General features: G+C 33.3%; 1 protein-coding gene across 8 annotated transcripts in view; it reads left to right on the top strand.

Moving 5' to 3' along the window:
• Window positions 1–15,385, top strand: part of LOC119638723 (neural cell adhesion molecule 2) — a 279,884-nt gene that overhangs the window by 128,619 nt on the left and 135,880 nt on the right. For 4 of the 8 annotated variants that reach the window (XM_038035683.1, XM_038035676.1, XM_038035677.1 and 1 more), the window contains one exon: window positions 13,154–14,733. In XM_038035683.1, coding sequence (XP_037891611.1) covers window positions 13,833–14,733 — 901 coding nt within the window. In that variant the 5' untranslated portion in view covers window positions 13,154–13,832. The other 4 variants (XM_038035681.1, XM_038035679.1, XM_038035682.1 and 1 more) reach the window with 4 other exon arrangements.

Raw genomic sequence — 15,385 nt, 5'->3', positions numbered from 1 at the left:
TGTGTGTGTGTGTGTGTGTGTGTGTGTGTGTGTGTGTGTGTGTGTGTACGGTTGAGTGCGTGGGTAACTACGTGTGCGTACGACTTATCAAACATGCTTGTGATGTATACTCTGTTATTTTGTCAAAAGAATTCGAAACTATATCCAGCCACTTTTTTTTGTGTGGATCTTCAGTTGTAATTGCATTAGCCACTCTCATACTTGACCAAATTGATGATAAGCCACTTCATGGCTTCACTCGCATTCAAACATGAACACGTATCCTTATATGCATATACATACACATAAGGACAATGTCGTTAAACCATTTCCGGTTTCCGCTTGTTGCAACCATTGTCGTTGCTGTCGTCGCTATCGTCCTCAACGTAACCGTTGCATTGCCATTGGAATGCCCTCGCAAGTGTTTAATTTCGTTTGAGTCAAAAGCCACTTTATCTATTTACATTTCATGTCCGCACAAATATTCGAATGACTTGAACTTCCTTACTCTCTATATTCAGTTATGTTAAGTTTGTCGTTCTGTCATATCGAACATTACGGTTACGGTGTGCGAGTACAATAACCTTCTTTTACACGGGACGCTTGCACTGAACGCTACTTCTTATTGTGATTTTACCTACGAAGGCAGATGTCACACATACATATATATATATATATATATATATATATTATGTAATGGGTGTCCAAAAATTCGTATTAAGCCGCGCATAACTACTTTGTTGTTTTAGAATGATTTGGATCTTATCGTGGATAATAATACTGATGGCCATCTTCGCTCAAATATTTTGTCGGTTTTGTCTCCAGCGTCTGCTCTTCATCTGTTCGCAAGCATTGATACAGTTTGCATGTATATGCACGTAGTTTTTCATCTATATTTGCAATTACGTCTTAAACATTTCTATTTTCCTTATTGCTTTTGGGTCTGCTCGGATATTGATGGTGCTCGTTTTTTCTTCTTTTTGTTTTTAATTGATCTAATTGTAATGGATAACAGATTGTTGGGTAGCATGGCGCTCGCCCACATAAACGGAAAAATTTTATGTTACGTCAACGATATTCGTCTGAAATATCGAAAATGGAAAATCTTCCTTCTCTCTTCTTTTATGTAGAAAATCTATCAAGGATAAAAGTGAGCTTTAAGGAATTGACAATGGAAGGAGCATTAGTTGCATCGCTATGACTACATACATCGGACGATTACCTAATTATTTTCATGATGAAGTGCTATTTTAAGTGAGAGAATCAATAACAGATGATTTACAGAGCTGAGTGAGGGGGAGTCAATGTGAACACGAAGGCATGTCGACTTCTCTCTGAATGAAAATGTAACGCGGGATTCCCACTGACTACTAGTGATGCGTTTGAGCCGAGCCTTGAAAGGGAAAATAGTCGGAATGTCAGCACGAACGTGACAGGACAATACTCGACGAAATATCGTAGAACGATTGTAAAAGTATTTTAATGAACCTAAATTCCGTTAGAGAGGAAAATTTAGAATTAAAGACGAGTGCTACCATGTAAGCGTAAGTACGTGATTCTCTTTCGTTTACGATTTCTATGAGGATGATATAATTAATAAAATAATGCGCAAAATTTTAATTTCAGTCCAAAACAGGTGAGCAAGAAAGTTCGCCCTATTTTTGAGACTGATCTGTGAATCGGGAAAGCTAATGCGTCACGTGTCATTTAAAACATTAATAAAGAATGCAACGTAAGCAAGAATCCTACACCACTTCGCCTAGTGAACAGTTGTTCACCCGTTTTCCTTTTAATACACCAAAAATGACAAATTATTTTCATACAAAGGCATACTTTTCACGGCCTTTTCGTCATAGAAATAAGACTTTCTCTCCATGTAAGGATTTGCTTTGCACGATAATCCCTTTATGTATTAGGGTTTAAAAAATAGATCTAGTTGATCCAAATTCCCTACCGTCAATTTTTGTATTAAAATACAGCTGTAGACAAATTTTCATCATAAACTATTGAAGATAGCATCTTTTTCTAAAGAAGTTTATGAAAAATCTGTCCTAGTACTTTACTGAGCCATTCGGTTCAAATTTGGTTCACATAATTTTTATGTCAAATTACTGCCAGGAGCAAATTTTCACCATGAAGTATTAACAAATAAGTAATTTTGAGATGGAACAGTTTACATTATCTGTGAGTTCGCGTATGCTGTGGTATCAAAAAAATAGATCTATGTGGCTCGGTAAAGTTGATTTTTGGGCCAATTTACTATGGCGAATCTATTATAATAATAATATTGAAAATTAGATTTTCTTACTATATAAAGATACAGTTTTTGTAGGAGGGGTTATATGAGAGGGGACTCAAAACATTGTCCCAGTTTATCACATCAATTAGAATATGTCCAAATACTATCATACAGCAATTTATCAAAAAAGGACGCTATACGGGGTTGGTCGAAATAGTTCCTTGAGCAAAACCGTGTAACCGGAAACATTCCTTTTGAGCTACTTTACGTAAAAAAATGTAGAGTTTGTTTAATATTCGTGTTCACAAGCGATGTGATGTCATTTTTTCATTCTGACCGATAGATATTTGTAAAAAAAGAGCCCACAATCTGCTAAAAGTCTAAGTGAGAATTTATTTTTTTTTATTGTATTTTTATGTCGCATTTATATAAGAGTATTAACGTAACGAAAGGATTTATTCAAATAAACTAAGGGATTTTCATACATCAACATTGCTGAGGACTTTAACTGATGAACAGCAGATAAGGAAGGACAGGAAAACGGAAAAGTGAAATAAATAATTCTTAGGTATTTTGCTTAGAGACACCAATGGCAATGAAATGAATTGAAAAGGAAGAGAATAACTTGTAGCATATATACAAATGTATATATATATATATATATACATATATAAAGGATAGTTACCTATTGGGTGATCGAAAACGTAATTGTCGACTTAGTTGTGTAAATGATGATGGTTTATAGCATGGTTGTTGAAAAGGCTTGAAGTATTTAAACGACTAAAAACTTGCGTTTATATTTAATATAACTGATTGTACCGGGTAATGTGTACTGGTATGCGTATCTTTTGTTTTAATGTAATCATAAAAAGAAACGATGCTTGACCTTTTCATTTCCCTCATCGAGTTATATAAATTACTTTATTTAAACTCGTATTTTGTAGTTGATGTGCTTTCCTCTTGATAATCACCCACTTGATGCATACATCATTCATGTATATAATAGGTATGTACATGTGACATGTAAATATTAGTGCATATGACATAGCACAAATCGTAAAATACTTTTTCACATTTCTATGCAAACATATTTTCAATCATATTTGAAAATTAGTTAATTACGTTAGTCGTTATTCTACAAAGCAAAATTCTGCCTTAATTTTTCAAAGAAAGCAATTGCAAGCTTGCATATTTATAAAATATTTGTTTTCGGAAGGTATTAAGCAATTACGAATACGTTACTATTTGTTGTAGAATATAAAATCCTTTCTTCGCTAAAGAACTTAAAAAAATACTCCACTGGAATCCATGGTTCATACTGCTTATAACGGCCGCTTGTCCCCAAGGGTCATGTCTATCCCCTCTTCTTTATAACCTATATATACGTGTGTGGGTTTCCTCAACTTACCTATTGTACCTTATTTATTTTTGGTGATGACATAGCGATCCTCAGGTCTGATGTTGTGGCAAGATCAATAAGCTCAGTCATAAAATTTGAATATCACATGTTTTAATTCTGATTTTGATCATATTAATGAATTAGCTTCGCCTTAGGCATCTACTTAGTCAGGGCGTTTTATTTAAAAGCCAAATAGATTTTTGCTAATTTTAAAACTCTTGAATTCTTAATTATAAATTAAATGGAAATATCATATAAACATTATGAATAAACGGAATGAAATTCTTTTCTATGAACTTTTTCCATATTTTTGAGAATTTCCTTTTGATTGATATATGCTTGAAATCGTTTTTCAAGTCCACATCGCAGGATTATTTTCAAGCGGATTTAGTTTGTGGGTTGCCTACAGAAAATGACAAATTATGGGCCAAGAGACCAGTTTCCACTATTTCTGATCGAACTGCCTTACTTCTTGATAGCAAGGTCTTGGATATAATGGTTTGTTTGCTGACAGCTGCTCATTATGCTCAAAACAACAATTATAGAATGCATTTAAACTTGCTTCGGCGTAAAGGTCTTTCTCACCGCAGGTTTCGCGTTGTTTTTTTTTTTTTCATCAACCACACAAAGGATGTCAGGATGTCAGTGTGAGTATGGTAGTGATCGGAAAGGATTATAAGAAGGGCAGAGGAAGGAAAGTGTTTGTTGGACTTGAAAATCGGGACATCAGGTACCAAAAGTAGTGCTTCTATCCTTAATCACAATTAATTTGTGAGGTCCCAGGCGATTTTGAAAGTTGATAGATCCTTTCAACATGCAAGTAATTTTGCACTTTTGTTAAATTGAATTTCCAGTTCGGTCTGGCTGACTTCTCTCTATTGCTACTCTGTCTATCGGCTCTGCTGACCGCAACGATTCCGATTGCTGAACACTTTTTATATAGAGACTTTTACTTCCATTTACACTTGTTTCTTATTTTTACGTAATTATATGCATGCAAGAGCTAATGGTCTTTACGTTATGGTCAACGCATCAAAAGAATGAACAAATTAAAGGAGAGAAAAAAGATATAGAAAAAAAAAAGCAATTTATAATTATTTTTAATTCGAGTCGAACTAGAGAGAAAATTGATATTATTAAGTTATTCGACAAGCGGCAAGCAGAAGTGGAACATGCCCTATGAAGATTTCTTTCAACACTTTTATTGAAAAAGTTAATATGTTTGAAAGCCAAGAGTGAAATGGAAAAAAAAAAACCAAAAATATTCCCATCGTATGCGAACATTCTGGAAGTGAAAGCCATAATGAAGTCATAGCAGGCATAAATAAAAATTTGCCCAAAAATGGAAATACAAACCTGATTATTAGGGCGGTAAATTTCATCTGTATTTGTGTTTGGACATACGTACATGTATGACTATGGACGAGTACATATACATGTATGAAGGTCATAGTTTATCTCTGACTATGGTTTTTCCCATATAAAAAGAGGGGAAAAGAGATGCTACCTTATCTCACTTAGAAGTGACCGACGTTTGATAGTTTCCTGAGAAGACCATTATATTGTCTTTACAAAACCAAATCATTGAAATTTCGAGCATATTTTTATATGCACATATGTGTCATATACAAATGCATCACTAAACTAAATTTTCGTGACATATGAAATTCAAGAAAAGATTATATTAAATATGATGAAACTTTGTTCTATCATATGATTTGATATATGAAATATCTCAAAACTAGAATGATGTATATCTATATAGTTACATATACACCTGTCAAACACATCTACACAACTATATACAGCTATATAAATACACCATGTATATATATGTATATATGTATATATGTATATATATGTATATATGTATATATGTATATATGTATATATATGTATATATGTATATATGTATATATATGTATATATGTATATATGTATATATATGTATATATGTATATATGTATATATATGTATATATGTATTCATCTATGCATACGATGGCAAAAGTATTTTTCTCAAGTTTTCAATTTAATGGAAGATTGCAGACAGAAAGAATTGAAAATATTTTCTTTCTTAGTTTTTGTTCACATTTTTGGTCATAACTTAGGGATACGCAAAAGTATGTAATTATCATATTGTGGAGAAAATTTAATTGAAAACTTAAGAATGTAAGTACGAAGAAGTAGATAAAACAGAGAAACAAAACTTTATCATTAATGCAAAATCAATTTTAAAACTTATTTAATAATAACACTAAAACTTGTTTAAAATTGATGCTGAAATTGCTTATGTATCGGTATTTATTCTGCTATCGAGATGCTAGCGATTAATTAATTCTACGAGGGCAAAGTAAAAAGTACGAACAGCGAACACCATTAGCACCGACAACGCATTGACGTTACTAGTATCTTGTAATTATGCTAGAATAGCATTAGCCATAAAACAATCTAAGAAGGTTTGTTTTTTGATTAATATCCTTCGACTTGAAGCGCTTTATCTTCATCGGGTGTCCCCTATGCGTGTAGACACGATGCTGATCAGGAAGAGGTTATAGGAAGAAAGGGTCACGAGAGGGAGTGGTGTTTGTGAACGTTCTCTTTCTGTTTCTTTCTCTCTCTCTCTCTCTCTCTCTCTCTCTCTGTAGAAGGTTCGCGCTATACTTGAACATAAGCATAACATAGCCCATGTTATGACAATGTTCAAGGAAACCGAGAATTTTGGACACACTTTCGTTGCCCATGAGCATCGCTGTATATACTTGAGTGTCTTCAAACGAAGTTTCGAGGCTCACTCGCCCACCCATGCGAGTTATACTCCAATTTCGGCCGAATGCTTATGCTATGGATCTTCAAGAAGGAGAACCTCTTCTGAAAATGAATGCTACATGTTATACTATGACATAAAGAAAAAATTTCTTTTAATATTTTGAAGACATTTCTGTCTTAGCGAATATGTTCAGTACTTTTGGCTACAGCTGTGTAATATGTATGACTTATAAGACCCCCGGAGTGCATTTCGTGGTTTTTCGAAGGTTACAATGAGAAATTATTTATTTATTGGTAAACAATTCAATAAATATTAGAAAATTTTATTATCATCTGAAGTAATAGTTGAAAAAAAATTCGTAAATATTTTCTCATTTGGTTTTCTTTTTTTATACACATTTAATTTATTTATTTATTTTTTTGTGTTATTTGCCCTGAAACTAATTAAGTCTGTTTCAATTAGTTCTGTAACCGCAAGACACACAATAAATTTAAATTAATTCGTTTCACTTACAGTTTTCGGTCGGTCTTTCTTTTCTTTGAAAGGAAGAAGTATCTTCGAATTCGTGTCCATTGAGGTTGCGGTGTGTCATGTGACTTACCCTGTTTCTTTGTTCATTGAAGTAAAATTTTGATTTCATGTTAAAATACTTGATAATCAATTGAATTTATGGACACGCCCTAAAAATAATTTTGATATTATGTGGTTGAATGTTTACCATTAACGTCGCTACATTGTTTATCGTTAGCTTTGCATTCTCAGTTCGTAATTGTAGTTATCAACCATTAAAAAATTAATTTATTAGGTTCATTAGCCAGATGCACTTAAGATTCTGGAGTAAACGAATTCAAGAAGAAAACAAAAAAAAAAAAAACTCTCTTCTGAGATACTAGAATGAGCAAAATGATAGCTTTACGGCTTTACAGTTACTTGGTATAAGATGAAATAAGAAAATAAAGAAAAACTCTCATTAGTTAAAATGACCGCATTAAGTTAAATTTGTGTGAGTGTGTTCTTTCATTCTACTTTATTCTATATAACATGAATTATAAACTCAATGTGCAGCTAATGCTTGGTACCGTTTCATTTGTCTATCAGCTGATAAGTCTTCTGCAAAGAACAAAACAATAAAATATTTCTCTTTTCCTTCTTTAGCTTTTCACAACTTACAAAATTAATGTAATTTCTTCTCTGGTAATAGTTGCAGTTAAACCCATTCGTGTTAATTATAAATTACGTTTTCTTTGTATCGTAAAACCGTTGCTATTATTGTTTAATAATTCCTAAGAGCTTAGGGAGCTCTTTTTGCGTTTTTTTTTTTCAGTAATACTAACCGGACGACGGCGAGAAAGGGATTCTTAAATGTCCCCTAAACAGAGTTAGAAGATTAGTGGATCGAATTTAAATATCAATTAAGTAGCTCGCCACGTAAACGTATTTCAAAGTACGTAAATAGGAAATCGTGATGAAATTTTTTCAACTCATAACCGAAAGTAATATCCTATGGAACTTCTAAGAAAAGGAGCGAGTAATGTAGGGCATCGTAGCAATTGTCCTCGAAATTTCGAATACCATATGTAAGTGCTCTACGATCCGATTCCAAGAGAACATCAAATGGTTATCAATTTAGCTTAACTCAACATTTAAATATCATGTATGAACAGTTGACTTCCGTGCCAACTTCAATGTATGCCTGAACTACTAAACCTGTTATCTCAATTGGTTATTGAGAGTTAACCGAACTGTGTAGGTCATTTTTGAAACCCTTAGAACAGTCTTCAAGATTATATTGCACAAACCGACAATTAAAATGATTCGAAATCTTACTCTCTCTCTCTCTCTCTCTCTCTCTCTCTCTCTCTCTCTCTTATTTTATGGATTTCATATTTCTGCTTGTTATGAATGACTGAGTGTGCTACAGGCCAAAAACGCGTTCAAACTTTAGCTTGATGGGCTACCGGGAAAAATTTTGCTGATCCCTTCTAACAACAGAGAAATAATTCACGAATGCACTCTGAAGCGAATACTATCAAATGGAAACATGTTAGCAAATGCACTCATCGCTATGCATCACCTTGAGACTCATCCTCTAAGGCTTTCAGGCAATAATTTTCACGACCCAAGGAACTCTACATGAAAGCAAACATTCTTGATATCAGTTTCCTCATATATAAAGTAATCTTATTATGTCATAAATAATTCATAGCATTTCAAATGAACCTCGAACTTTATCAACAAGCATGTGGAGAGGGAAACAGCGAGAGAGAGAGAGAGAGAGAGAGAGAGAGAGAGAGAGAGAGAGGAAGGGAAAAAATCACGATAGTTATTAAACAACTTAAACTTAAAATAAGCAAATAACCTAAAAAAGAAAAGCTTGCGTTGTTACCGCAAAGAGTGCAGGAATAAAAATTAATAAGATCGGTCCATGATGAAACAATGTATTTAACGACTATACAACAACAATTTAAAAAACTAAACAGCTCTCATCAGTCTCTCGGGTGCATGAATCTATTTTTTTTTTTTTTTGTTTTGCTTTGTTTTGTTTTTTAAATTATATTTTAGATGGTTGAAATAAAAATTTGTAAAATTACCTTTCTTTCGTGAGAGCTAAGGTACAAAACATGGAAATATGCAAAAAACGAAAAACAAAGAAAACAAAATACATTTTATCTCGTAGATATTCCTTTAAATATGCATATAAAAGCACTTGAAAACCTTATTTGAATTTGGTAATGGTTGCTTGAATGGGTTTCGGTTCGGATATGTATTAGATATTCAGTTGTTGGTCTGGCTATGCGAGGATGATGGGTATTTAAAAAAAAAGTATTTGTAAGTGCTTGTTTAGGTTGGTTTTGTGCAGTTTATACTTTGTTGCATATAAATGAAGCAATTTGTGGCAACACTTGCAGAGGGTTGTAAATCTTTTTTCCTTTTTGTTTTTTTTTTCTTCATATTTTTTGCTTCGTAACACTTTGTTGTTGTACCTTGAAACTTAGAAACATAGGGAAATGAGTGAAAAAATGAGTTGGTGCCTATCCAAAAAGCGTTTTATTTTACCGCTTTAGAGGATATATTAAAAAGAAGTAAAAACGCTATAGTGGGCCATGGTCCACCCCTAAATATTCTACCACAACCTACAGTTATTCATATAAGGACTATTCTAAGCCAGAAACTGTATACATTAGAACATTTGCAATAGTATTTGTTCTTGGGTCAAAACAGTTCAATGTCTCATCTCAAAAATTGCGATCTGTAGGTTTGACACAAGAGATGGCCAGATAGGCGGAGACGTTTCGATCGATCCAGACAAAAGTTGAGTCTATCTATCGCATACGTAGAAACAGCAGATATTCGTTTACGAAAATTTTTATTTATGAAATTAAATTTTCAGACATCAATAGAAATAATAATAAAAAAAAGAAAAACAATGCAAACATAGATAAATGGTTTAAGATGCCCTCAACGAAATATTTCCATTTTCTGACGAATCTGTTGGTGAAAGTGATAAAGTAATGCGAATTGTCAATGTACCCAACGATTAAATTTGATGAGATTATGACATTTCTCTACATAATATAAGAATTTTCCATTTAATATCATTGAGTTATTCTGTGTATAGAAATGCTTAAAATTGAGAGCAAGAGAGAGAGTGGTTTTCTGGGTGGTATTGTGCATGGCGATAAAAAGTGGGTCATGTGTTATGTCAGGGGAGCCGTCCACATGATACTGAAGCGGAATATCCAAGGCCATAAAGTGTTGCAGTGCAAATGGTGGGATCAGCAAGGTGTACTACGAGGTGTACGAGCTGCTAAAATCGAATAAAATTGTTAGTGCAGATGTCCACCGATATTAATTGAACTAATTGGACAATGTACTGTTGCAAAGCAGACGAGGAATAATGGAATAGAATAGAAAGCGCTTGTCCATACGTTGCAAAAGTTGTGAAGGGTATACTGCATCAATGCGAATGGGAAGTTCTGCCACACCCAGCGAAGTAGCGCTTTCTGATTGCCAATTTTTCAGATCAGAGCCATACTGCAGGCTTGCCTGGCACGCCCTTTTGAAATGGTGAAAAATTACGAAAATGGGTCAACGATTAGACCACAATGTCGGTCCTTCGACATGGTATCGCTATTGTTTTTAGAAAGATGGGGAAAAGTTGAGTTAAAAATGATGAGAAATAAATTGATTATAATATAGACTGTATTAATTTTTCTCAATAGATGGTTTTTTCAAGTGAAAAAAATGATTAAATTTTTTATTTAAAAATTTAAACGTTTTACACCTCATTTCAAACTTAACTCCGTCATGAAAGTCATATGAAGGAGTTTGAGATTTTCTTTTTTGTTTTCTTTTAAAGAGCTTTTCCATGTCATTATTCTCTATAGAAGAAATAATCTGTTGCTTTCTTTTGTTTTGTCTTTGCTAAGGTTAAATTTCTCTTTATAGAATACAAAATTTTAACCTTTATCAAGGATTTTGCTTTTTTGCTTCTAAGCAATGCTTTTTTTCTTTTTTCTTGTATGTATGTATTTATTATTTGCAGCTTTTTGCATCTCCATAATAAGAAATAGAAAAAATAAAAAATATATAAAAAAAAAAACAAAAGAAGAAAAAGAAGCAAAAAAAAAAAAAAAGGAAAAGAATTCTCCCTTATTTTTGTTTTATGTTCAGAGGTCGTCGCTGTCGAAGAACATCATGTATAAGGGCTATGTCATCACCGACAAAACAATGTAAGTTCATTCAGTCGTTGCTTCTCGCGCTGTGAATGCACGCACAACTGAACGTTTCGAGAATTTCTTTTATGTTTTTTTTTTTTTCGTGTGCTTTACGCTCGTTCGCTTGTAGTGAATACCGATGAAATTTAGTAAAAATTATTTAAATATTTATTTACGCTATTGTTACCGTAATACAAGCTTTATATGATGTTAAATATCGTTGTCTATCCTTTCAATAAGAGAAAAAGCAATTAATTGGCTTGACAAAAATAAATCAAAATATTTTTAATTAAACTCAACCTAACCGAGGCATCATCAATGTCATTATTTTAAAAAAAAATTGCAGTGGAAAAACTGCTGCGGAATGAGTTTCAATGAGTAAATCAATGAGAAATGTTAAAACTGATATCGAAAAGAAAAATGCAAAAAATGTGGTCAAAGGTTATTAGTGGTTATTAGTGGTTATTAGTGCTTTATATGAATTAAAACTACTATGTGCGTACAAAAACAAAAGCGGTGGTTTTTTAGTGTGAAGTGTTTAAAAACTCTCTGCTCTACACATATAGGAAAAAAGACAACATTATCAGTCTTATAAAATATATTTTTGTATACATATACATATATATGTGTGTGTCTATGTGAAATGTAAATGGAATTTGCGAAATTAATTAAGAGCCAAACTGGAATAGGCTATGCATTGGAATTTCTACCCAGCTCTAGAGAGAATAAATATTCGTAATAAACGTTTATTACTTTTCTTAATAAATAAACTGTTGTAGAGGAAAGTTTGTGTATTCGATTCTCCCCATGAAGATTGCTCAGAAATCTTTTAAACATTGAATGAATGCTTATTGACGTTTGTTCTTCTTTTTTAAATATTCTTCGCTCGGATTTAGATGGAAGAAATATTTCGAAATAGTGTACCAGGACTCACCCTAAAGGATTTGTTCTTATACCCTAATTCCCGTCCGATACAAGAATGTATCCAGTTTGTGCCGATGTGCACAACATTTAGCGATAAACCTATCTTTCGTTATACCAATCGATTCAGACTCATCTTCTAAGTCGCACACACCACACAAAACGAACTGACGGACAGACGAGTTTGTTTGTCCGTCTATGTGTGTGTGTGTGTGTGCGTGTGTGTTTTGTTTTTTTCAATCAACAGGTCGTAATTTTTGCGATATTTTTATAAAATGTTATAAACCGACGAGTTTTGACTCTGAGACGAGTGCCCTTGAAAATGGTTCGGATTGGAACACCTTTTCGATCGCTTTCCATATAACGCATGCCTTTGAAAAGCCGATGTGTAAACAACTGTATTGAATCGTTCTATCAATATTTTGCATAGTGTTTTATAGTTTTTCCAAATTTTTCTTTAAGCAACGAAGCGCACACTTAGCAAATTTTTATAATTTAAAACTGAGATAGCGTTACATACAAAACAAATTAGAACAAAAACTCCGCTACCATACTTTTCATGTCCAAACTTCCCGAAAAAAGTGGATGACTTAAGCCATGCCGACATCTTCGGCAACTTCTCGAACAGCGACTCTTCATAACAATATTCTTCACTGCTTCAACGAGGCGTCCAGGGTGGCATCATCATTAACACTTTCTGGGCTTTCTTTGAAGGAGTTGTACCACTTATAAAGTAGACTCACCAACTTTTTAAGATATTGAATTTCTCGATTTGTCATTTGTATGTGAGCCGTCATAATTCAAGGTATATCCAGGTCAAAGTGATTAATTTAATTAATTAATCGTAAATTAACCATCATTTTTAACTAGCAACACTTGACTTGTTTAACGGGAAACATTTGAACGATGGAAAACGAAAGGATCTGTAGTTTTCTTTTGGGCTAAACCCTTCCTTCACTTCTCAAGTGCAATTACTGCTAAGTGCAATTGTCGCTTTTTAATACCATAGCTGTAAAAACGTATTTAATTTTTTCTTTCTTTCATATACGAAGATTGGGTATTGTTTTCCTTTTGCCTTTAACATCAAAACGAATTTCTGAGATATTTTCTTTCTTTTTTTTTTTGCAGCTTGTTTGAACAAAGGAGGAAGTGCATTATTTCAATCGTTTATCAAAAATGCTGGTAAACATATTGATTTTTAATAATTTCTAGATGGAAAGAAAAATGACAAAATAAGTTAAATAAGATTTAAAATCAAAAGAGACGAACGTCAAAAGCACAAAAGGCCGCAACGCCAGCAAAGCAGAACGTCGGAACGCCAGAACGCTTCCTTAATTAATACAAAAGAAAAGATAGAGAGTGTGTGAGAGAGAGAGAGAGAGAGAGAGAGAGATAGAGATAGACAGATTAAGAGAGGGAGAGAAAAGGAAAGAATAAACATATTCCTTGTTAAACACAGAACGCAGCACAGAGCTTGTGTAAAACATGGAAATTGCATTTGTGCGATGGAATAATTAATCAAACTTCTGCAAACACAAGTTATGAACACAACGCTCAACAACGGCAACAGAAAACTATGCCAAGAAACTTTAAAGCCGAGACACGAGTAATCCATTGAGAAATTTGGGTGACGGCAGAAGAAAAACAGCTTATCCAACTGCAGCAACAATATTAATATCCTTGAAGTAAACGAAAATCGAAACGAAAAAAAATTAAAAAAAAAAAACGGAAAATTGGAATCATTATGAAAAATAAATGCCTCGAAAATAACTGGCAATGATCTTTATGTAATCATCATATTCAACATATGAAGCGAACTGTCAGCGACTCTGCATGTCGTCAAAGTGATATCGAAAAAAAAAATATGACGTTAAGTGAAATCATGATTCCAGAAAAAAATCATGCAACAAAAATATGCCTTATGGCAGGCAAAGGTCAGTCGCAAGGCAATAGCTTAAAAACGAAAAAAGCCTCGATGCTTAAACAGCAGGCGTCACTGCAAGCGCTTGTGACAGCAACTCCTGCAGTTTTACAGGCAATTGCAGATATTGGGCCAAAAGATAAACAATTGCAGCAGCAATATCGCCCGCAACAGAAGTTACAACTACAAGTAAAACGAAAACACTCGCATTCTGCAGTAACGGCGCCTTCACGAAATTCAATAATGACTAAAACTGCATTAACTTCGCCAGCATCAACGCAAACTCTAGCACAGTCTTTTCCCTTGATGGCTAGAGAAAAAAGTAGCATAGAATTATCGCCGCCGTTATCGTTATCTCTATCATTTTCGTCATCATCATCATCGTCGTCATCATCGTCACCATTATCAGGATTGCCGGTAACATTATTGCCATCAGAGAACAGAGAAACAGTTTCATCTGCAACACTTAATACAATTGCTGGAAAAAATTTAACAAACAACAAAGCTCAACGTGCCAGCAGAGTTTGTTTAAGCTCAAAGTGCAGCTTCAAACACAAATGTATGCAAAACCAACAGCAAAGCAAACCAAATAATATTATAGCAAACTATGCCAGCAGCAGGAACGACATTAGCTGTAACGAGACCACCATCGGCTGTTCAACAAAATCAACATTTCCAAATATGAAAGGACGACTTTCTCTTCATTTTCACAAAGCACATTTGGAATACATACTACGCCTCCTGATAGTATGTTTGATGTTTGTTATGTCAATGCAACTTCATACAGGTAAGTTTTTCTCTTTCCATTTACTTTTCTCTCTCATTTTGTCATTGCTTCTTAAGAATAATTTTAAATCAAATGAGCCATTAAATCTATGTCTCTTTTCGTTTGTCGGAACAAATTTCACAATTTTAAATAGAGCAAAAATTCATTTTAAACAAATTGGAAATAATTTAAAAAAAACCTATAAAATAGTTACTTACAATCTGGCTGGCGAGATATTCAGGCCTCGTTTTTATGTTTCTTATATACATAAAAATTGCTAAGTATTTTATTAATATATACGCATACACAATACTCAGCCAAACGAGATCATTTTTTAATTGGACATCTAGATGACCCAGTAAATATTTGTGCCAAAATTTCGACAACTATTTGATAGCCATTGTGTGCCTATGTAAGTGCATGCAACTCTTTTTTTACACCATAGGTACGTTCCTTAAATAAGCGTGCAAAAAGAATCGTGTAAAAACATATATGTGCAACTTTTGATAAATTTAGAGATATGTTCCACAACTTGAAAAAATCGCGTGAGATGAAAAAGCTCCAAATACGAAACAACGGAAACATTTAATTTTCATTTCTAAAGGGGAAAAAAAAATTAATATTAGTGAAAATTCAGTTCATAAATACAACGAGCAAAATATGAAATTGAAAT

This window comes from Glossina fuscipes, unplaced genomic scaffold, assembly GCF_014805625.2.
Source record: "Glossina fuscipes isolate IAEA_lab_2018 unplaced genomic scaffold, Yale_Gfus_2 109, whole genome shotgun sequence".
Classification (NCBI taxonomy): domain Eukaryota; kingdom Metazoa; phylum Arthropoda; class Insecta; order Diptera; family Glossinidae; genus Glossina; species Glossina fuscipes.
Note: the sequence above shows the minus strand (reverse complement) of the source record. Positions and strands in the feature narration are given on the sequence as shown.